This window comes from Myodes glareolus, chromosome 1 (genome assembly GCF_982192425.1).
Source record: "Myodes glareolus chromosome 1, mMyoGla1.1, whole genome shotgun sequence".
Taxonomy (NCBI): Eukaryota; Metazoa; Chordata; class Mammalia; order Rodentia; family Cricetidae; genus Myodes; species Myodes glareolus.
The window spans coordinates 33434600-33456474 of record NC_142026.1 but is presented as its reverse complement, the minus strand read 5'-3'; the positions used below and the strand labels follow the sequence as shown (position 1 = coordinate 33456474).

At 49.0% G+C, this 21875-nt stretch overlaps 1 protein-coding gene across 3 annotated transcripts in view; it reads left to right on the top strand.

Moving 5' to 3' along the window:
* Nucleotides 1-6780: 6780 nt before the first annotated feature.
* Nucleotides 6781-21875, top strand: part of Per2 (period circadian regulator 2) — a 51032-nt gene continuing 35937 nt past the window's right edge. For 2 of the 3 annotated variants that reach the window (XM_085696446.2, XM_085696442.2), the window contains exon 1: nt 6781-6928. In XM_085696446.2, coding sequence (XP_085552572.2) covers nt 6902-6928 — 27 coding nt within the window. In that variant the 5' untranslated portion in view covers nt 6781-6901. Of the gene's footprint in view, nt 6929-12936; nt 13054-21875 lie in introns of those variants that run through there. The other variant, XM_048441873.3, reaches the window with a different exon arrangement.

The following is a 21875-nucleotide window of genomic DNA, read 5'->3' as shown; positions in this document are numbered from 1 at the left end:
AATTTGCTAGCAAGTGGGTGAAACTAGAAAAGATCGCCTGATGAGGCAACCCGGACCCAGAAAGACAAACGTGGTATGTACTCACTCGTAAGTGGATGTTAGATGTAACATAAAGGACAACCATGCTACAATCCACAGACCCAGAGAACCTATGTAACAAGGAGGATTCAAAGAAGGAATGAATGGATCTCACTGTGAATAAAAAATAGAATAGACATAACCAGTGGATGCATGTGGGGTGGTGGGACTAGGAAGGACCAGGTTGGGCAGGATGGGGGGAGAGTACTGGGAGAGACGATTGGAATCTGGGGGCATCTCTGGGATGTGCAATGAAAACTCCCAGGAATCTATGAGGGTGACCCTAGCTAAGACTCCTAGCAATGCTGGATACGGAACTTGAACTGGCTATCTCCTGTAACCTGGAAAAACTTACAGGGGAAGGATTGGTACACCAACCCAGCCACAAATTCTTTGACCTACAATTTGCTTGCCTACAAGATCTGCTGGGGTAAAGATGGTGCAGAAATTGTGGGAGTGACCAGTCAATGAGTGGCCTAGCTTGAGATCCACACCATGAGAGGGAGCTCACCCCTGAGGGCCAGAACTCAGAGGAGGGATGCCCCAGAGACCTAGGCTAGAACCAATTACAACTGACAACAACAACAACAACAACAAAGTCAATCAAAATGATTCCTAGCGATTATCTGCTATAGATTGGCACCTAGCCCAACTGTCACGGAGAGGCTTCACCTAGCAACTAAGGGAAACATACACAGAAACCCACAGCCAAACATTAGGTGGAGCTTAGGCAATACTGCAGAAGAGGGAGAGAAAGGATTGTAGGAGCCAGAGGGTCAAGGACACCACAAGAAAACCTACAAAATCAACTAACCTGGGCTTATTGGGGATCACAGAGATTGAACCTACAACCAGAGAGCCTGCATGTGACTGACCTAGGTCCTCTGCATATATGTTACAGTTGTATAGCTTGGTCTTCTTATGGAACTCCTAACAGTGGGAGCAGGGGCTGACTCTGTTGCCTACTTTTGGCACCCAACCTTCCCATGGGATTGCCTCGTCCAATCTTAATAGAAGAGGAGGTGCCTGTTGTCAGTACCACTTGATATACTATGCTGGCTGATATCGATAGGAAGCCCACCTTTTTCTGAAGAGAAACAGAGGAGGAAGAGTGGATGGAGTTGGGGCTGGGAGGAGAGGAGGGAGGGGAAACTTTGGTTGGGATGCAAAAACAAACAAAGAGAGTTGAAATAATGAGTTTTGAGTTTAGAAGAATTTTGGCATTCGAAACGGGTAGCTGGGGAGGAGGAAGAATGGGAAGGGGTGGGTTGAGGCCTTGTGTGACTCAAAGTGAGGTCTTAGCAGAAAGTGAAAGTTGGGGAGAAATGAAGACTTCTATGACAGCTGGCCTCTAAGCAGCCGCCCCAGCATTGATGTCAGTTGGGATATAAGCATTCAGTTCCATGATTCTTTGGGAGGTCACGGCCGCACGCTTAAGTACCAGTGCTTTGTATAAGCCCTGCAGTGCTGAAACAGTCGCAGCACAGAGACTGAGATGGCCAATGTTATTCCATTGGGACACTTTAAGAACTAACCACGCCCACCCAGCCACCTCTGACCTCCCCCTTCGCCATCTTTCTCTCTCTCTTGTGTGGTTGTCTCCTGTCGTGTGTACGTACACGTTTCTCTCTGTCTCTGTGTCTTTATGTCTTTATATTTGTCTATCTCTGTCTCTCTGTTTTTTTATTTCTTTTTAAGTAATAAATGTTTACCCTTATGTTTATTTACTATGTCTTGTGAGCCTTTTATCCGCCGTAACCGCCCGCCTGACTCCCCCGGCCTCATGGCACCGCAGGGACTCACGGCCATCCTTGCAGGACTCTGTGAGCCGCCCGGGACTTCCCATCATCATATTCTTTTTAAAAGAACAAAAGCCAAGTGACCATCAGGAGGGCTGTGCACATAGTGTGGACACGCAGGTCATTGAGATGATTCAGGTCCCGGGATGGTCAGAATGTGGAAGGTGAGTGAAGGCAACACCATTTCAAACTGAGAATGTGCTCATTTCTAGATCCCATTGAATGTTTTTAGATCAAGTTGAAATCCAGCAGTTAAAAGGGTGGAAAGGGGGCTGGAGAGATGGCTCAGTGGTTAAGAGCATTGCCTGCTCTTCCAAAGGTCCTGAGTTCAATTCCCAGCAACCACATGGTGGCTCACAACTATCTGTAATGAGGTGCCTTCTTCTGGCCTGCAGAATATTGTATACATAATAAATAAATAAATATTTTTTAAAAAGTGTGGAAAGCAAAATCTCAGATAAGAGAGAGAACGCTGTAAGCAAAACCAGGAAAATTACACGGAGTTCCTGGAAAATAAGTAAGGCAGACCTTGTTGTTCTTCCACTGCCTCTATGGCAATGCGCACTTTCTATAAATGGTCGGAGTCTCACAAAGAGAACTTTCCTGGATGAGGGATGAGGACAACAATGGGTAAAAGGACAAATATTTAGAACGTCAGTAGGGATTATGCTGGTTTAGTAAAGTGGTGGTTGTATGTTCTCCACCAAGATCCCTAACAATCACTAGCCCTGGGTAGCTGACCAGGTTTCCAGGGCCAGGCCTGATTTCCCTCGTGTTGAGTGGGTCTCAAATTCAGCTAGAGAGCTGGTGGTTACCAGGTATGTGTGCCTCTACTGCACCGTTAGGGCTATTCTGTCATGATCACCATTGCTGTGGGTCTCTGCTGGCTAGGACTGCTGGTGGCTTCCTTCCTTTGGATGCTTTCATGGAGCTTTCTGGTACCATGACTGCCAGTCCTCAGGGAGGAGGCTTTCAGGCCAGTGCCAGCTCAGGGGCCCCTGGGCCCTGTGTCTGAAGTGCACACTGTCTTCAACAATAAGGACTTAACCTTCCACCTCTAAGGAGCAATCAGGGGCAATAGCAATAGCTTGTAATGTTTAGAAGTCTCTTGGACAACGCTGGCCAACTTCTTGAAAGAGGGCTTCTCAAGCCCAGAGTTGGGGTTTTTGTTAAGTGGTCTGTGGCTTCTGGGGGGAGCATTGAGAGCCTGGGAAATTTTCATTTAAACTTTGTGTGTGTGTGTGTGTGTGTGTGTGTGTGTGTGTGTATACATTGAGTTAGTTATATTAGAGGAATTTTAGGGAGATAGTTAATAATATGAACCCTCTTAACTTTTCAGACATCCTTCTGTTCTTTTACCCTCTTTCTTCTGTCTTATCTCCCTCCCCCTCCCTAATTACAGTTACCCATTCCCCCCATTTCCTTTCAAACCATAATCAATCAAAATGCAGAGTTGTGGAGACCAATTCCAACTGATACACCTGTAACACAGCTCCTGCACCTAAGGCTCGGTATCATTGTGGAAGGGGGGAGGAAGTTTGTAAGAGACAGAGGAGCATGGAGTTTGTCAGATGGTGTCTGCTCGACATGTCAGAAGCTACACCCATCAAGTCTTACCAACACGGCTGCCTAGTCAGGCTAGCATGGATGGAGGAAAGTTCAGGAGGCCTCAACCCTACACAAAGAATGACACACAACTAAAAAATACTGAGAGCAGAAGAAACAGTCTTCCCCAGAGAAGAGCACACCAGTTGGTCATCCAATACCAAATGGTCAGTCCTGAAAACATCCATACAAGCAACATACAGACTAAATTGGTTCTATTTATATATTTAGGAACACACACACCAACAAAGAAATAAAAGGATATGAATTTGAAATAGAGCAATGGAGGTTAAAGGGAGGAAAGAGAAGGGAAAAGTGCAATTATATTAATAATCTTAAAAATTATTATTATTATTATTTTATTATTATTATCTAGTTTTTCAAGACAGGGTTTCTCTGTGTAACCCTGACTGTTCTGGAACTCTCTCTGTAGACCAGGCTTGTCTACAACTCAGATATCCACCTGCCTTAGCCTCCAGAGTACTGGGATTAAAAGCATGCACCACACACCTTTAATCCCAGCACTCGGGAGGCAGAGGCAGGTGGATCTCCATGAGTTCAAAGCCAGCTGATCTACAAAGTGAGTTCCAGGACAATCAAGGTTCTAAAAACCAAGAAAGAAAGAAAGAAAGAAGGAAAGAAAGGAAGGAAGGAAGGAAGGAAGGAAGGAAGGAAGGAAGGAAGGAAGGAAGAACTGACCTTTAATCCCAGCATTCAGAGGCAGGCAGATCTATGTGAGTTCAAAGACGGTCAGTTCTCAGCCAGTTCTACCTTGCAAGTTCTGTGCCAGCACCATATACATGAGACCCTGTCTCAAAACAAACAAAAAAATTTTACACACCCCCTTCTTGTGTTTGTTGATAGTGCATGTATTCTATGTGTGTACATATCTTGCATATAAACACGATACAGTCTGAGAAAAGCACAAATTTTTGGTATCTAGCAATACTGCCACTTCTGCTTTCATTTGCCTCACAGACTGACCCATGCTTCTCATTCTCTTTTCACCTCGCTAGAGGCTTTGCTCTTAACAGAACTGGCACAAAGCCGTGAGTCCCTCTCGGGACTAGCAATAGCTCTGATTTTAACTGTGTTGCATTGCTGCCCTCCCAGTTTCGTCTATGTGTATGTGTGCCAAGGTGTGTGTGTGTGTGTGTGTGTGTGTGTGTGTGGTTTATTTGTTTTGATCATCCACCATTTGCTCCGAGGCTGTTCTTTGTTTATAATGCCTGAAAAGGTTTGGACCAGAAACATAAACTTGGTAAACTCCTGCAACGAGTTGTTCAAAATAGCATGAAGTTCAGATTTACCTAATATTGAAGATAAAGTCTGGGAAATGGATAAAAGTCAAATAAAAGCTGTGGCTTCACTACGTGAAGCATTCAGCACCACTTCTAGTCACGGGACCAGAGTCGCCAGGCAAGCCATTCTAAGCCTGCACTGAGCACCCTGTTTTAAAGAAATGTTTTATTTTATATGTAAGAGCTGATAACTTTTAAAGTCTAACTTACATTTCTAATTATAACCATACTTATTATAACATATAAACACATTATATATGTCACTTATATATTCAAAACTATGTACCTTTTCTGTTTTTTCGAGACAGAATTTCTCTGTGACCGTCCTGGCTGTCTTAGAACTCGCTTTGTAGATCAGACTGGCCTCGAACTCACGGAGATCTGCCTGCCTCTGCCTCCTAAGTGCTGTGATTAAAGGCGTGTTCTACCATTGCCCGGCTTATGTACTTTTTTTTGCGATTATTTATTGGTGTGTGTGGGAGTATGTGTGTGTGTGTATGTGCAAACATCTGCACTCATGTGCCCATGTGTGACACCAAATATAGAGACCAGAGGATAACAATTGGGAGTTGGCCATGTGGGTCCTGGGAGTAGAACTCAGGTCATCAGGCTTGATGGCATATGCATTTACCCACCGAGCCACCTCACTGGCCCTGTGTAAAATAGTTTTTTTAATTAATTAATTAATTTATTTATTTATTTATTTATTTATTTATTATGTATACAATATTCTGTCTGTGTGTATGCCTGCAGGCCAGAAGAGGACACCAGACCCCATTACAGATGGTTGTGAGCCACCATGTGGTTGCTGGGAATTGAACTCAGAACCTTTGGAAGAGCAGGCAATGCTCTTAACCTCTGAGCCATCTCTCCAGCTCCGTAAAATAAATTTTTGTGGAATACATATAAAGAATCCTGAATGTGTAAAGAAGAAAGCTGATGTTTCCTCGTAATTCAGAGAGGAATGATGTAAAACCAGGTGCATCTTTCTCGTTTGCTTTTTTAAGCATATACTCACACAGAGATGGATGACAGACACACCTTGCTGCAAGGTAAATTCATTTTAGAAGAACAGCTTGCAAACCTGGGTCTCTCCACTCAATACCTGGCTTCAAGGTAAGTGTTTCAGGCGGAGCCACTTCACAGCAAACCTTGCTCCCTTTAGCTCCCTAGATCAGAAGAAGACATTCCAAGACTGCTGTGAGCTCCCCCTGACCTTTGACCTCAAGGCCAACCATTCGAGGCCAGAATGGCCACATTGAAGCAGGTTTGCGATTCTGAGAGATCAGCTAGCACATCAGAAGAGCAGGGACTGGATAAAGGAAGCGCTCGGAGACTTCCATCAAAACTGAAATACCTGGGCATACTGCTCCAGGGATGGGGACGGGGCTCCATCAGCCCTCAGTGCATGGGGAGAACATCTTGTGTTCACCAAGAACAGGAGTGGTACCCAGTCCCTGCCACTGCAACGAACCCAATGCTATCATTTGGTTGTCGATGTGGCCGTCTTCCAGCAAAGTCCCCAACTAAGGAGCTTGAGGTCTCTGTGGGGTGGCTGGTGGGGAACACGTGATTGAGAGCACCTGGTGACAATGGCCCCACTTTCAATCTTCTTAAGAGAGCTTGGGAAGATTGCTCTCTAGTTCACGAATTCCAGAAAGGCGATTCTTCCTTGCAGCTGAGCAGAGACAACTCTTGTTTTCTAAGAATATGCTCTAGTGGCCATGCTGATCTGAGCCAGGGCTGGGGACTGAGTGTCTCTCCATATATGTGGCCTTGATTGGTTTGCCACTTTGCTAATGGGGTCATAGTGGCAGCTCAGAGTTGGTCACAGTGGGATGGGATTTCATTTTTTTTAACCATAGAAATGGGCACATGACATGCTGCAAGCTTTGGCTTCCTTTCCTCTACTGTGTGTTTTTTTTTTTTCTTTAGAGAGCCAGCTGTTAAAGATTTACTATCATTCTGTTGAAGTCATTGCCACAAGTGAGGAGAACTAGTTCCTGGTGCCTCCGCCAGAAACTGCAGACACCGCACTCCACATCACAGAGGAGAGCTGAACGCCAGCGGAGCCCTGTCCTCCATTCGCTGTGGCTCAGTGAAGATCCTCTATACTGCATGTGCCTGCAGAGCTTCCCGGCACAGGTCAGCCAGTTCAGCAGGTTGGTGGCTAGTGGTCAGGTTCCCGCCAGAGCAGAGCTCTGGACTGTGCCCCTGACTGGAGGCCTGTAACCTGAGACATGCGGGAAGGCTAGGGGCTTAAGCCAAATACCATCCTGCAGGCACCTGCCCCACAGGAAGGATCTGGCCAGAGCAGAGTCCTCTGGGGAAGCAATTGTTCCTGCTCCATTGAAGTTTCTGGAGAATTGGTGTGGGGGGTGGGGTGTTAGATTCTTAGCCTATCTACCCAATGATCCATAGCACAGGGTCAGGATCATGCACTCACTGGCTGATATGAACACTGAATGCCTGTCAGGGCTGGGATTTGGGTCTCTGACCCTTGTCATCAGGTTCTAGGCCTCATTTTCAATAATCTAGCAAGTTCTACAGGAGCTAAAAATTTCCCAACCTATCTTAGAGGCCCCAAAGCTTTCAAAATTTCTCTTAAATGGGAAATTGTCCTAAGCCCATTCCTTTTCCTTTTTCCTGGTGTCCAGGTCCAACATCACAGTCATCGTTATTGTCACTGCCCGTCACTCAGCAAGCACCGCATCTCGCTGATGTCCCATGCCTCGTTCCGTCTGTCCTGCTTCCATCACAGCCGTCTAGGCAAAGAGTCTAGGAATTATAGTGCTGCCAACCCTAGGTTATTTGCAGGGGTCAGCGAACCTTTCCTGCAAAGAGCCAGAGAGCAAACAGCTACTGCTTTGAGCTTTCTTTGTAGGGTCACAGTAATATCCTGGCGCTTTCTTCTTCTCCCGTTTCCCTGTAGCTCATAGGTTATGCCAAAGCTGGCCACAAGCCAAATTTGACTGGCAAGACCTAGTTTAATGATCCCTGGCCATTACAATCCACTGGACACAGGGACAGGTGTGCTTTACGTGTTACAATGTGATTTGTTTCTCGAAATCCCATGTATAGGGGGCTTGGTCCTCAGAGCAGTGGCACTGGGAGGTGGTGTGACCTTTTAAGAGGTGGGGCCTTAGATCATTGAAGCTGCTGGGGATTGAGTGCATGGGACACATTGGTTTATTCGGAAGTTAGGGTGCTAAAAAGAGCAGCCACAGGGAAAAAAAAAAAAAAAAACCTCCTTCATGCCTATCTTCATTTCTGGTGATACATTCTCCCCTTCCTTGATGCGCTTTGCCCTGATGCCATCCAATACGGACTCTCATCAAAGACATAAGCCATGGGTCACCCAATCTTGGACTCTCGGCCTCCAGGGCAGTGAGTTAAATAAGTTTCTTTTCTTTATAAAAGCGGCCTGCCTCAGCTATTACATGCCAGTGTTGAAAGGAGATCAGTCATGGTAAGCGGTTCAATTCCAGACTGAAATCTTGGTTACAGGCATATTTACAGAAGCTTTTCTAGTCTAGGATTCCAGTTGGGGTTCTTTTGTGAGTGACTCAGTCAGGCCCATTTGTCACTTCCTGCGAATCTTGGCCTGAGAACAGTCAGTGATGTTTTTCCTTGTCAGGCTTTAAGAATTCAGCAGGAGCACCCCAAACACCCAAACCACACAGTCCTCAGCAGGCTTGGAACAGACTTCACTAAAGGGTAGGCTTTCAGGCAGAGAACTGACAGGGCTCAGTGTGCCAGCTTGACATGGCTGGAGGGATGGATGTCAGGGGCAACCCATGAGGAGAACCCTCACTCCGCTCTTCACATTCCGGGTTTAGAAGGAAACCAGAGGAGCTCAGGGAACACTTTGCCAGCCATATCACAATGGAGCTTCCTGCTGGGGAGAATATTCCAGATGCAGAGAGACCGTTGAAGCTTGAACTTTGGTCTTTCATAACCTGTGCCCTTCGCTTTCCCAGGCTCTAGAGGGTGGAGCGGTGAGGGTGACCATGAGCTCATGCTGTAGACAAGGGTTATCAAAGGCGTGATTCCTATCACGCTGAGAGCTGGCAATGTCTTGTGCAGAGGAGCAATGGGGACAGACATCCACCTTATATGGCTGTGAGGATTAAGAGAAGGCATGTGGTAACTCTGGTTAGTGGTAACTCTGACTATTGTGCACACGGGTAGTCACAGCTTGTGAAGTCAAGGCGGGGCCCTAGTGGCCACACCTACCTCCAGCCTCAGCCTCCAGCTTTCTTCTTTGTGTCCTCCGGGATTAAGAACCCTGCTGGTGACTAGCTTTGATCTTCTCAGGGCATAAACGGCCTCAATTCAGATGCTAATCTAGGACATCCATATTAGGGGGAGAAATGCCAGTGACAATGTTGGAAGGAGACTAAGATGACTTTCTTGGGGGACACAGGAGCAGAGGGAGATAGTGCAAGAGGAACTACTGCAAGGCTTGCTGGGAGAAACCTATGGCTCAGAAGAATAGAGAGCTCAGCCCTTGACTAATAAGAGAACCTTTCTCCTTGTGAAGGAGGAAGAGTCTCGTGGATGGGGATCACATCGAAAGTAAGGCTAGGATCAGACAATGAGATTACCTCAAACATGGAGGATTGCCTTAGATAAGGGGGATCACCTCAGACATGATTACCTCAGACACAGAAGGATCACCATGGGCATAGAGAATCACCTCAGATATGATCACCTCAGATATGATCACCCAGACATGGAAGGATCACCATGGGCATAGAGAATCACCTCAGATATGATCACCCAGACATGGAAGGATCACTTCAGACATGCAGGTCATCTCAGGTATGTTGTTCACCTTAAATGTGCGGTGCCACTTTGGACACGGATACTAGCTTTGCCATTATAACAAATACATGAGATACTCGGTTTATAAAAAGTTTATTTTGGCTCATAGTTTTGAAAATTTTCAGTTCATAATTGGTTATCACCACTGATTTTTGGCCTCATTACCAGAGAAGAGTGGTCATTGCACCAGCATGTGTTCCACGGTCCCTTTAAAGGCATTTCTCCAATGACCTAAAAGCTCCCGCTAGGCTCCACCCCTTCCCAACAATACCACCTTGGTGACCTACTCTTTAATATACAGGCAAATTCCAGATCGAAGTGATAGGAGGGCTTCACCTTGAGTATGGGGGAGTATGAGTATCACTGTGGATGTGTAGACCATTCCAGGCACAGGGATCAATCATCTCAGACATGGGGCATTTTATAACTGGAAGGTGACATGTCTCTCACTGGCTCGGGTGTTTGAGTACTTTGTCCTTGGCTGTTGGTGCCATTTTTGGAGATTGTGGAATCTCTGAAGGCGCCAAGCACATACACGGTGTATAGGTGTACATGGGGCCAAAAATATCCAGATACACAAAATAAATGAAAAAATTAAGAAATTAAGGGACTGGAGAGATGGCCCAGTGGTTGAGAGCACTGACTGCTCTTCCAGAGGACCCGGGTTCAATTCCCAGCACCCACATGGCAGCTCACAACTGTCTGAAGAGCCAGTTGCAGGAGATCTGACACTTTCACACCAATGCACATAAAATAAAGTTAAATAAACCATAAAAATATTTTTTCTAAAAAAAAATTAAAAGTAACTGATACAGGGCATTGCCGTGGACATTGGGTGTTATCTTAGACATGGGGAGCACATCAGATTTGGGGAGTACCTCACAGGTTGTGCATCACCCTGGACACAGCTTTCTTGCTGACAGGCTGGCTGCCTTTCTGTGGGTTCCTTCAAAACTGTGAGGGTTATGAGTGGCCTCCAAACCCTAGGAAGAGTTTTAAACCTCCAGAGATCAGAAAACCTGATCCACAACTTAGTTTTCAAGGCACAAACCCTGAGAGCCATGGCTACCCATCCCCCACCAAAAAATATAGCATGCATCTTAGCCAAGCCATTGGTTTTTCTTCTAATGTCCTTATAGCCAGAAAGGTTGATGCTTTAATCATTTCTTACATGGCATGGTTATTTTAGTAGAGGAGGAGGCTTCTGTTAAAACTGTGTCTTCATGACTGGAGAGGTTGCTTAGCAGTTAAGAACACTTGTTGCTTTTACAGAGGACCAACACCCATATGGCAGCACACAACAATCTATAATCCAGACAAGCCTGGGATATAGGGCAAGACACTGTCTTAACAACAACCTCAAAGACCAAGGAGGTGCATTTTTTGCATTTCTCTCCACATTCAGGGGTTAGCAAATATTTGTGGAGTGAAAGTTCCTTAACAAGAAAGTAGAATTCAACTGAGTGAGATGCCAAAGACAAACTCGATTCCAAAGAGGCCTAGAGTCCCACAATATTGAATTCCCAAAGGAATTGATTTCTATGTCTTTCTAGAGGATTTACTGGTGGACATAAAAATGCTAAATTTAGGAGGAACTGTGACATTAGGCCAAATATGGAGCAAGGCATGAAGAAGCTGAGCGAGCATGAAGAAGACTCTGCAGGTGGATGAGCCCTGTACTCTAGTTTCCAGAACAATGCAGCTGCCATTGACGTCAATGTCAGCGAGGAAACAAAAGGCCCTTTGGGTGTGTGCAGGGTGCAGCTTGGCCCAGCTTTGCTGCTTGTGTGTTGGGGAGCGTGGTGAGGTGTCAGTGTCAGAGGAACTAGAGGCAGTGCCCTGTTCTCTGCAGTGTGGGTCAACATCTGGCTTCCCAGGGCTCCTTCAGGAAGAGCTGCTGAGGTGAACTTAGTATCTGCTCCATCTGCATTTGAAGAATTGTGTGCCTGTCCTGCCCAGGCAGAGAGAAAGGAGTGGCTCACACCCAGGAATTCTTGAATGTGGGTTAGCTGGCTGTGTAGACTAGTGGCTCAGTTTGTTCACAGGCTTCTTTTGATAATGTTTGCTTTGTTTCCCATCCCTGGTTCCTAGGAGACCCCAGGGGAAGATCCAGAGTAGTGGATGCTGCTAGGCTTCAACTCCTGGGCAGTGCCAAGTGAACTTTCCACCCATCAAAGACAAGACAACCTCGTCTCCCCCATCACACCCTAACACTTTGAGAGTCTTTAAATGGTTCAATGTCATACAAGTAAATCTCGGGCCTCAAACCAGTCCCAGGGCAGTTCTACTCCCTCCTTTGCCCTTTGGACGGGAGCCTGAATGGTTGGTATGCTTCCAGACACTGCTCTTGAAACAACAAATAGCCTAAGCCGATGCCCTATCCCTGGGGAGTTCCCTACCCTGAAACGCGAGCATCGGCAGCCTCCACCTTGGAAAAGTTCTAATTTCCCAGATGCGTTCCCCATTTACCCATCCTCAAGTGCCTTGCCTCCATTGGGCCTGTAAGGTTAATAAACAACACCATCCCGTTTGGTTACGTTCCCCTTTAGAACGCCAGTCTTTTCTCTCTATGCGTTTGCGGGCAGGGAAAATCACTTCTTCCTTTTATCTCTGCACAGTAATCATGACCTTATTTCCCGAATACACCCTTGCAACACCTGGCTTCAAAAACAAGAAAGGCTACATGGAAGCGTTGTGTTCTGGCCGACGGTCAACCTGGGGCATAGGATGTCCTAGGTGGGTGTGCAGCAGCAAATCCAGAGAGGCCGCCCTGTCTTCCGGCGCCTCGCCATGTATGAATGAGAAAGGAAATGAATGAACTTGGCTGGGTGAGCGAGGGGTGCCAGTAGAGAGCTTTCACTGTCCTGCGGGGTGCCCGGATCTGACGTGTCGCCGCAAGCGGTAGGAAGGTAGGCCCGCAGGCTCGTGGCCCCAGGACTCCGCTGGGCGCGAATTGCGTAGGGGCCCGGCATAAGTGCCCCCCGCGCCCGCAGTGGTACGCGCCACTCTGCGCCGGGCGAGCCGACAGCCGCCGCGCCAGGTGAATGGAAGGCCCGCGGGCCGGAAGTGGACGAGCCCACTCGCCAGAATGCGGAGGGGCGCACGAGCCGGCCGCGTCTTCATTGAGGAACCCGGGAGGCGAACATGGAGTTCCATGTGCGTCTTATGTAAAGGGAGCGACGGTCGTCTCAACCAATTGACGCGCACCGATCTCAGGTTCCGCCCCGCCAGTATGCAGATGAGGCGGCACCGCAACCAATGGTGCGCGCCGGGGCGGGCGCAGCGCGCGCGGTCACGTTTTCCACTATGTGACAGCGGAGGGCGACCCGGCGGCGGCGGCAGCGCGGCAGGGACAAGCGGCACCGGGCGGCTGCGGCGCAGGCCTGGCGCACCGAGTGACGGGCCGGGAGAGGAACGGACGCACGGGCGGACGTGGCGGAGCGGTGAGTGGCGCGGCGCCGGGCGGTGGCGCGAACCGGGACGACCGCGGGCGGCTTACGTAACCTGCGGCTCGGACAGCTGGAGCTGGGGTCCTGCGCCAGAAGTAGCCGGCCTGAGAATGGGTGCAACTCGGCAGAATGCAGACGGGACCACGCGCTGACCCTCTTCCAGACTCACACTGCTGCCCCCATTTCGCAGGTCTAGGCACAGAGGTCGGGAAGATTAGTTAGGCATCTTGTCGGAGGGTGCAGAGCCGTTGAGAGATCGCCACACCAGACTGCGTTTCTTTAACTGAGTTTTTTTATCCGCCACCCCGCCTCCACTCCCGTGATGATGTCCAAGGGGGCTGGGGTCACTGCAAATGTCCCTAGGATACAGAGGGTCCCTTGAGAAGCGGTTTCATGCTCTGAGTCCAGAGAGTCAAGTCTGTCCCTGGGGAAGGACCGCTGTTAGGCGCTGACCCCCTGCGTGGGGGAGGGGTTAAGCAGAGAAAGCCCCCAGTGCCAAGTCACGCCTGGGGACCCCCGAGGTCAGAGGAACCACCTTGTCCACCCATTTTGTCCTCTGTGGCATCCTTGCCAGTACCACTGTCTCCAGATGAACTGGGCGTGTGGCGGAGGGAGGGGGGTCCACTCGGAGTTGGAGCAGTCACGTCATCTTTTGGGACATCATACCTTGGCTGTCAAGCACAGACATGGACCAAGAGGTGGGCGGTGGCCTGCTTCCCCTGCAGAAACCCTGGTTGCCAGGGTTTCTGTAACGTATACACAAGGAACCAGTTTGGAAAGGTGATTCATACAGAACAAGAGAGCCAGAAGGCTCCCTGGAAATCTTCCAGGGTAACCCCTAGCTCAGCGAGGCACAGACACAGGCTGGCAGGCTGCACCACTGTAAAACCAGGCCTGGCTGTCTCAGGATCTGTTTCTCCTCCTTGGTCCACATGCTTTCTAGAGGTGCAAGCGGGAAGAGGACTTGTCCACACTACCTTACTCTGTTGGGTCTAGGTTGGATTTGACTGATACGGGATCCAGAGTCTACCTGAAGTCTTGAATTAATAAATCGGGTTTTTAAATCACACAATCGCTTTCTGTAAGTTGTTGAAATCAAATGAAGCCAGGGACTCCTTTATTTTAGTGGTAGCTGCACAGGGTGCCAGCGTGGAATGGCACTGTGGGTGGTTGCAGGCAGTTATCTGTCGCTGTCATCTCGGTGTGATTCACTGGTACAGCACTAATGCAGCTCGTGTTTTCTGTGGAGGTCAGAGTGCTGGGGGGGGGGACGACCCCCAGGGCGGGGGACCCCCCAGGGCCTCAGTTTCCTCATCTGAGGCAGTCTCTGAAATCTGATTTCAGTTCAAGGGTTTGGAGGAGTTCCGCATCTGTGGGCTGTTTTCTCAGTGATAAGACGTTTCTGAAACTCTCTGCCTGGTGCCACATCGCGTCACCGTGTAAGGCATATCTGGTGTGCTTAAAGGAAGTAGGAAAGGCTCCTGTTGCTATATGGCTTCTCTCAAACACTGAACCTTCTAGAAAACCTTGGGAGGTGTGGGGCTTTTCATAATGGTATGATTTCATTCAATCTCAGCGGCCCCTCAGCTCCAACACTGGGAAGTCGATGAATGATTAATGGGGGCACAGAGGCAGAGGAAAGAGCCACACTAGGTGTTGGTGCTGCCCTTGAAAATGGCTGATTAGGTGACTAGAAACACATAACCCACAGCCCTGTGGAGCCCCTCTAACCCTTGTGGGAAGCTACCTACCAGCAGACTCTTGGGAGAACAAGCAAGGGTAGATCCTCTGCTGGCCTGTTCCCAAGCCAGGGTACGCCCCTCTGGGGAGCTGGCCCTCATGTGAAGTATAATGGTAACAAACCGGTCACTGTAGGCAACTCTAGAGTCTAGAGCAAGACAGAAGTAGGGAGAGAGGCCACACGATTGACTTTTTTAAAAAGTGATATTTGTGTGTGTGTGTGCGTGCACGTGCGCGTGTGGAGGTCAGAGGTTAACTTGAAGGAGTCAGTTACAGGGATCAAACTGAGATCAACAGTCTCTGCAGCAAGCGTCCTTACCCACTGGACCATCTCACCATCCTCACGTAATTATCTTACCACAGTGGGCTGTGTGAAGAAACAGGGCCTGTTCACTGCAACACCTGGTTAAATAGGATCAGCACAAGTCCCCAAGGGCAAAGGCCTGGGCCTCCTAGACCTCACCAGTTTTCAACTAGCTCCTCCTACCTCAGCCATCACCAGGGCCTGACATCCTGGCACATTACTGTTCTACAGCTTGGTACTTCAACATAGGTAAGGACTAAAAAGTGTGTGTGGGAGTCCTTGTAAGGCACTGCCCCGCCCGTGTGCCTCCTTCCCCTCCTTATTTGGACAGCCCTGGCCACATTTTCCTCCGTTACCCAACCGTCACCATGGAGAGCGTGGCTGTTTATTTAACAGGACAAACATTTTCTCCGGATTACAGCAGCCAGGCCCCAGGGAGTTGGCTTCTACCAGGAAGTAGAAAACATGTTATAATATTTGAGGTTGTAAAATACCATGAGGCTTGCAGACTCGAGGTCCTGGCTGTCAGGTCCCTGTTATATAAAGTCAGGAAACATTCAGAGTTTGCTGGCCTATGATTAGCCAGGTTCAAGCTGTTCTTGCAGACTAGTTAGAGGGGCGTGTTCAGTTCAGGGACACATACCAAGTTGGGACCTTATGATGTCTGTGTCTGTACTTTGAAGGAAGTAGGTTCTTTACTGATTTTCATTTCCCTCAGAAAATGTATTTATTTTCCTCTTAAGCAGGAGACAGGGAGTTGATGTGTTATGTTCCTGATAGCACTGGAAGCTGGCGTTTTGTCCAGGCTCTGCTTTCCAGGCCCTGTTTTTTCATGCTTGTTTGTCTTTTTTTTTTTTTAACTAGTTATAATGGAAAGTATAGCTAACTGCAATACTGTGAGCTCCCAGCAGCCAGCCTGCGGTACCCTCTCCCACCCCAGTCTCATGACCCTCTGAAGTTTCCTAATGTGCCTCTCTCTGCCTGAGGAGAGTGAGCATGGCCGAGTGACCGGGTCAACAGCCCAGCTTAACTCCTGGCCTTAGGCTGACTTCTGTCCATGGGCGAGGCCAGTGGGTGGCTATGGGAAGGTGTGGGCTTAGGCCAAGAGGGTCTCAGCCAAGGTCTCCTTCTCCCTCCCAGAATCCTCCCTGAGACTGTACTGTTTCCAGGGGCTCCCGCCCATCCAGCAGGGCTGGGACAGAGTGCTTGACCAGGAGGCAAAGTCTGCTTGGACCAACAGCTGGTTCTGCCAGCTTGGCAAACTGATGTCAGCCCATCAGAGCCATTCATGCTGAGCAGTCCATTCTCTGGAATAATGAGGTCTTGGAAGACTTAGCTTCAATTTGTTGCCTTACATTTCTGCCATTCTTGCCTGGCCCTCTTTTTCGAAAAAGTTTGTCTTCCTCTCTAAGGTAACCTGGTGGCAACAGTGACCCTGTTCACATAGACACACACACCCCCCCCCCAACCACACACACCCCAGAAATTGATACTGCCAGGCACAAACTGGGAGTTCCAGGAACTGACCAACACAGAACATCCAGGGTACACCAGGGGTGCAGTTGGGTACAATGGGGTATGTGTCCCAGTCCTTTGTATGCAAGCCAGAGGTGCTACCAGCTTGCTCCACAGTGAACTCCCTCACCCTACCCCAGTTACTGTGTGACTTGCCTGTACTTTCCTGTCGTGATTTAGCTCCAAGATGGAAAGCTGTTCCTTGTCACTCATGTGTCACATTCCTGATACGTCAGACTGTTTAATCCTCCCAAGTGCCAGCAAGAAGGAGGAATTCTTTTTATTCCCATCATAGAGGTGGGAAAACATGGCCCAGAGGCTAAGAAACTTGTCAAGATCACATAGCCTGGAAGAGCGGAGGACGACAGAAAGCTTGGCCCCCTTGGACTGCTTGCCCAGCTGCCCTGCCGCCGCTGCCGCTCCGCCACCTTCAGAACCTAAGGCAGAAAAGATGGGCTGCTCACCTGTGGGGAGGACTGTGTGGATGAGATGGATGGGGTCTAGAGTCCTAGGGGTCAAGAGGGAACACATCCTGGTGGCTTCAGGAGGACGGCACGCCCACCCTGAAGGCCTGGAGTCAACACAGGCGGTCAAGTGACAAGTCTTCATCAAGGGTGCCCGTGCCGCTAGGACCTCCTGCCCCTCTCTCCCAGTCCCCACTCACAAGCCCTGACCCACTGCTCCTGGATGCCCCCCAGAAATTTTTCATATCCAATGTGCTCTAGTTGGTCCTTGTTGGTCCCCCATGTTCTGGGTGAACCCCAGGAGCGCTCTGTGCTCTGTTGTGCTGGAAGGCTGCTCTAGCGGTCACTGGGAAGCAGTGCCTGCATGTGTGCCCCAGTGGTTTTGGTGTGATTACCTGGGCTCGTCCTGGACTCCTACAGCACTTTCATTGTGGGTGTACAATTTGGGTGTTCTGGTGTTCTAGGCTCTACTGCTGGGCCTCTTTCAGTGGGTGCACAGTGTGTGGTGAAGAGTTCTAGACTATGCTAACCCCCTCTTCCTGGCAGATGCAAAGTGTGCTGGAGTGCAGTCCCTGGCTCTCCTGGCAGGTGCACAGAGCTCCCTGGTGCAGAGTCCCAGGCAGCATAACTTCCATAGTAAGTGCTATGCCCTAGGGGTCCAGCAAGAAACACTCGAACTCTCGCTCTTATACATCTCGCTCTCTAGAGGGAATGGAAACATCATCCTGATACAATCCCCCATAGGGAGACAGTGATGACGTTACCCCAGTGTCTGAGGAGAGTGCTGTGGGCCAGAGGCAACAACAGTACAAAGCATTGGAGTGAGAATATACATGCAGGCTAGACTGGACGGTGGCTGAATCGCTAGCGGAGATGCCCAGGCACAGCTGGAGCTCAGAGTCTGCAGTCCCTTTTACAGACACAGTCTGTCCTCTGAGTAAGGGTCCCATCTCCAGCCTTGTATAAGAAACATCCGTTCACCAGAATCACTTCTTTCTCCCGTTGTGTTGATTGCAGTGGGGCCGGGTGGAGGCGGGGAGGCAGTAGTACAGTCTGGAAGCTGAGGCTGGCATCTGGCCAGAGTGGTCACGTGATACAGGTATCACAGAGGACCCCCCCCCCCACGCATACCTATGGCACTGCTTGGGTTCTGTTGTCCCACAGACTAAGCTCTCACAACTTGTTGGGACATTTCTGTGTCTCGGTTCCTAGAAAGAAAGGTCACGCACTTCTTCCGGAGTCTCTGTGATGACATTTCCCGGCCCCTGCAGCCAGCTGTTCTCCACTGAGCCATCCCTCTGCAGTGGGTCGAATAACTTCTTCCTTTGCATTTTCCTGGTGCTGGTGGTCTCTCCATCAGTTCCTGCATCTCTGTAGGAAGATCTTGTCCATGAAGCCTTTGTGTAGGCACGCTGAAAGTCTCCTCCCTCCCCTCTTTCCTCAAACTTGGCATAATTTCCAAACTGCTAAAATAAAATAAAATGATGGCCAGAAGTTGCACATTTTGGTCTGACTTCAGCTGCGTTTATGTTGCCCGTGACTTGGGATACAAACTCAATCTCTCTGTGACACAGCAAGCAAGTCCCTGTCTGGGGTGTCCTCCCTTCCCTGCTCAGTTCTTCCTTACACTGGGTGTAAACAGTGTCTTCTGGTGCCTCAACCTGGCGCCCTCCTGCCTCCTTTACAGGTTGTATTTTTGTTTTTTCCTCTTGGGTACTAGAATTGCTCTCTTTGCTCTTGAAAACACAACTTTCTCTAGGGTTGCTAGAATTCTATTACATGATTTTGCTGGCACCCAGGGCATCTGAAGATTGGCAGATTCAAACCTGTCTTTATCTCAGTATTCTGAGGCTTTTCTAGAAAGCTATTTTCTCTGGGCAAAAATGGCTGTTTTCCTTGTGATCTCTCCTCCTGCTAGGCAGTGTCACCTTTCCCTTCTTAGAGAGGTATGGTATGTGTACCCATGATCTCTGTAACCCCAGCACGTGGAAGGCTGAGGCAGGAGGATTACAAGTTCAAGACTATCCTGATCTACATACCGAAAGGAGCAACAGGACAAATTACTTTCGCAGACATCCCCTTGCCACACTTCCCCCCCCACCCCGTCTTGGCCTGTGGCATTATATCAGTTTTAGTTGCTTGTTTCATCAAACCTGTCGACTGTAGAATTTTTGTGTATGAGGATAACGAGACACTGTCTGCTCTGAGTTGCTCTCCCCTCTCTGTTGGTGGCTGTTTCTTTGTTGGATATATATATGTTTTATTGAGCTATATTTTTCTCCTCTTTCCTCCCTTTCTCTCTCCTCCCCTTTTTCCCTCTCCCATGGTCCCCCTCCCCCCTGCTCTCAATTTACTCAGGAGAGCTTGCCCATGTAGTTTAGATCCTTGTATGTCTCTCTTAGGGTCCTCGTTGTTGTCTAGGTTTTCTGGGATTGTGTTTTGTAGGCTAGCTTTTCTTTGCTTTATATCTAAAAGTCACTTATGAGTGAGTAATATGATATTTGTCTTTCTGGGTCTGGGTCACTTCACTCAATATGATGTTTTCTAGATCCATCCATTTGCACGCAAATTTTAAGATGCCATTATTTTTTCTGTGTTCCATTATGTAAATGTACCACATTTTCCTTATCCATTCTTCGTTCGAAGGACATTTAGGTTGTTTCCAGGTTATGGCTATGACAAACAATGCTGCTTTGAATATAATTGAGCACATGTCCTTGTGATTTGATTGAGCATCCTTTGGGTATATACCCAAAAGTGGTATTGCTGGGTCTTGAGGTAGGTTGTTTCCTAATTTTCTAAGAAACCACCATACTTATATTCAAAGGGGCTGTGCCAGTTTGCACTCCCCCCAGCAGTGGAGGGGGGTTCTCTTTACCCCGCATCCTCTGTTGGAATCTTCTTGAAAGCCCCACTTTGGCCTTTGATACTTGTGGACAGACAAAGTTCATCATTCAGCTGGTCCCCAGAAGCTACATAGCAGATTCTGTGTGGCTCCCATGTCCCTACAGTGATTAAGACCTGGAGAGGTGCTGGGTGAAGGATCATGCTGGGCCTTATGAGGCCATCACCAGGATACTGACTGGTTGTGACCTGCTTTGCTTCCCGCATACATGGCCACTTTTTTGATGTGGCCCTTAGGTGGCCTCAGGCTGTTGTGGCCCACAGTTGTCTGTCAGCATCTTCTCAGTGGTTACACTCTCCACTTGTCATGTGGGACATGGGGGAGGAGGGAAGGCTCTGTAGTGCTGGCCATCTTCCTTGGGGTCTAGGGCAGCCCAGCAGGGTGTGAGACCCCAGTGCCACCACGGTGAATTGAACTGCAGCTCCCATCTCTGCTACTGGAAATGCCTTTGCTTGGTGGCAAACAGTGGGACCCTTTGGGATTTCCGGGGCTCCTGAAAAACACACTGTTTTTCCGGCAGTTGAAAATGTTTTATCATTTTACATGAATTATGAGGGGAATGGTGTGGAATGTGAATCTAGGAGGTATTCCTGTCTTTGTCCCACCATGGGAAGGTTGGGCACCCTGAAGACAGACAAGGCCACGGGTGGGCTTAGCACAGAGAAACTCTAAGCTTCGGGTGGGGACAGGACCAGAGCGTCCTGGGTTAGGCTAGTCTGGAGCTACCTGCGGCCTGATCTTATGCAGCCCTGGGTGAATGTCCTCCCCCATCAGCTCACCTGCAGCATGGAATCCTGCATTCAGCACATGCAGTGACTGTAATGTGACCTGGGTTGTGTCTGCCTTGCATTGGCAACTTATGTTTTCCTGACTGCCAGGAAGCCGTGGGAGATGCTGCACCTTCAAGGTGAGCCTGTTGCTGCCACTTGGCCTCCTCACAAGAGTCAGCAGGTCTCCAGTTTCTGGCTTCCTCATATGCTTGAGATTAGAGGTCAGGAGGAGAGAGTGGCCAGGCATTTCTTCCTTAACCTGCAGTGGTCTGCATTTCTTTAGCTCTTTCTTCTTCCCTAACCTCTTGGGTGGTGGTAACCGCATCTCCCAGGCCCAGCACCCAGCCCTTAACTGCTTTTATCTGTTTGCATAAATCTGATGCGACCCAGCCTAAGTGACATCTGCTTCCTGCCAGGATCCTGTTAGAAACATTATCCCTGGCCCTCCCTTTTTCTCCCAGTGACATAACAGTCTCCTGTCTCTGAGCTGTGGCCTCCTCTCTGGTGGTATGCCTACCCCTCCCAGTCACTAAGTCTGCGATGCTTCAGGGAATTCAGGTTTCGATGAATGCCTTGTTAGGTGGTGGAATTTTACCCCTTTTACCCACGTACCCCTAACCCACAATCCATCCAAATGTAAACCAAGTCCCATGGCAGTTCAGTGGCCTCTGACTGTCCTGACTGGGTAAGGTTGAATCTCCTCCCTGCTCACACCACCATAAGCCAAAGCCAAGATACCTGTAGTACTGGAGCCCCTAGCACCTGGAGCATGCCGTGGCATGCCCTCTGGACCAGCCTCATGGAGGTCCTCACCTAACAGCATTACCTCTCCTGAAGGCCCTGCTGCCCTCAGCTTCTCTGTAACGCATGCTGTGCTGTGGTGAACTTGTTGCTGGACCACACTGCTTAATGCCACCTGGGGAGAGAGTAGAGCAAAGATTTTCAGGCCCGGCTTACCATTTAGCATGACTATATTTCCCCACTTCCTGTGACTGTCAGTGTCCTTGTCTGTCTGCTGACAAGGTATTAAGCACTTCCGTGGCCCAGCTAAGGCTCTCAGATCAGTTGTCTTCCCGATCCAGGGTCAGTAGGAGCTCAGGAATCGGGAGCACATGAGC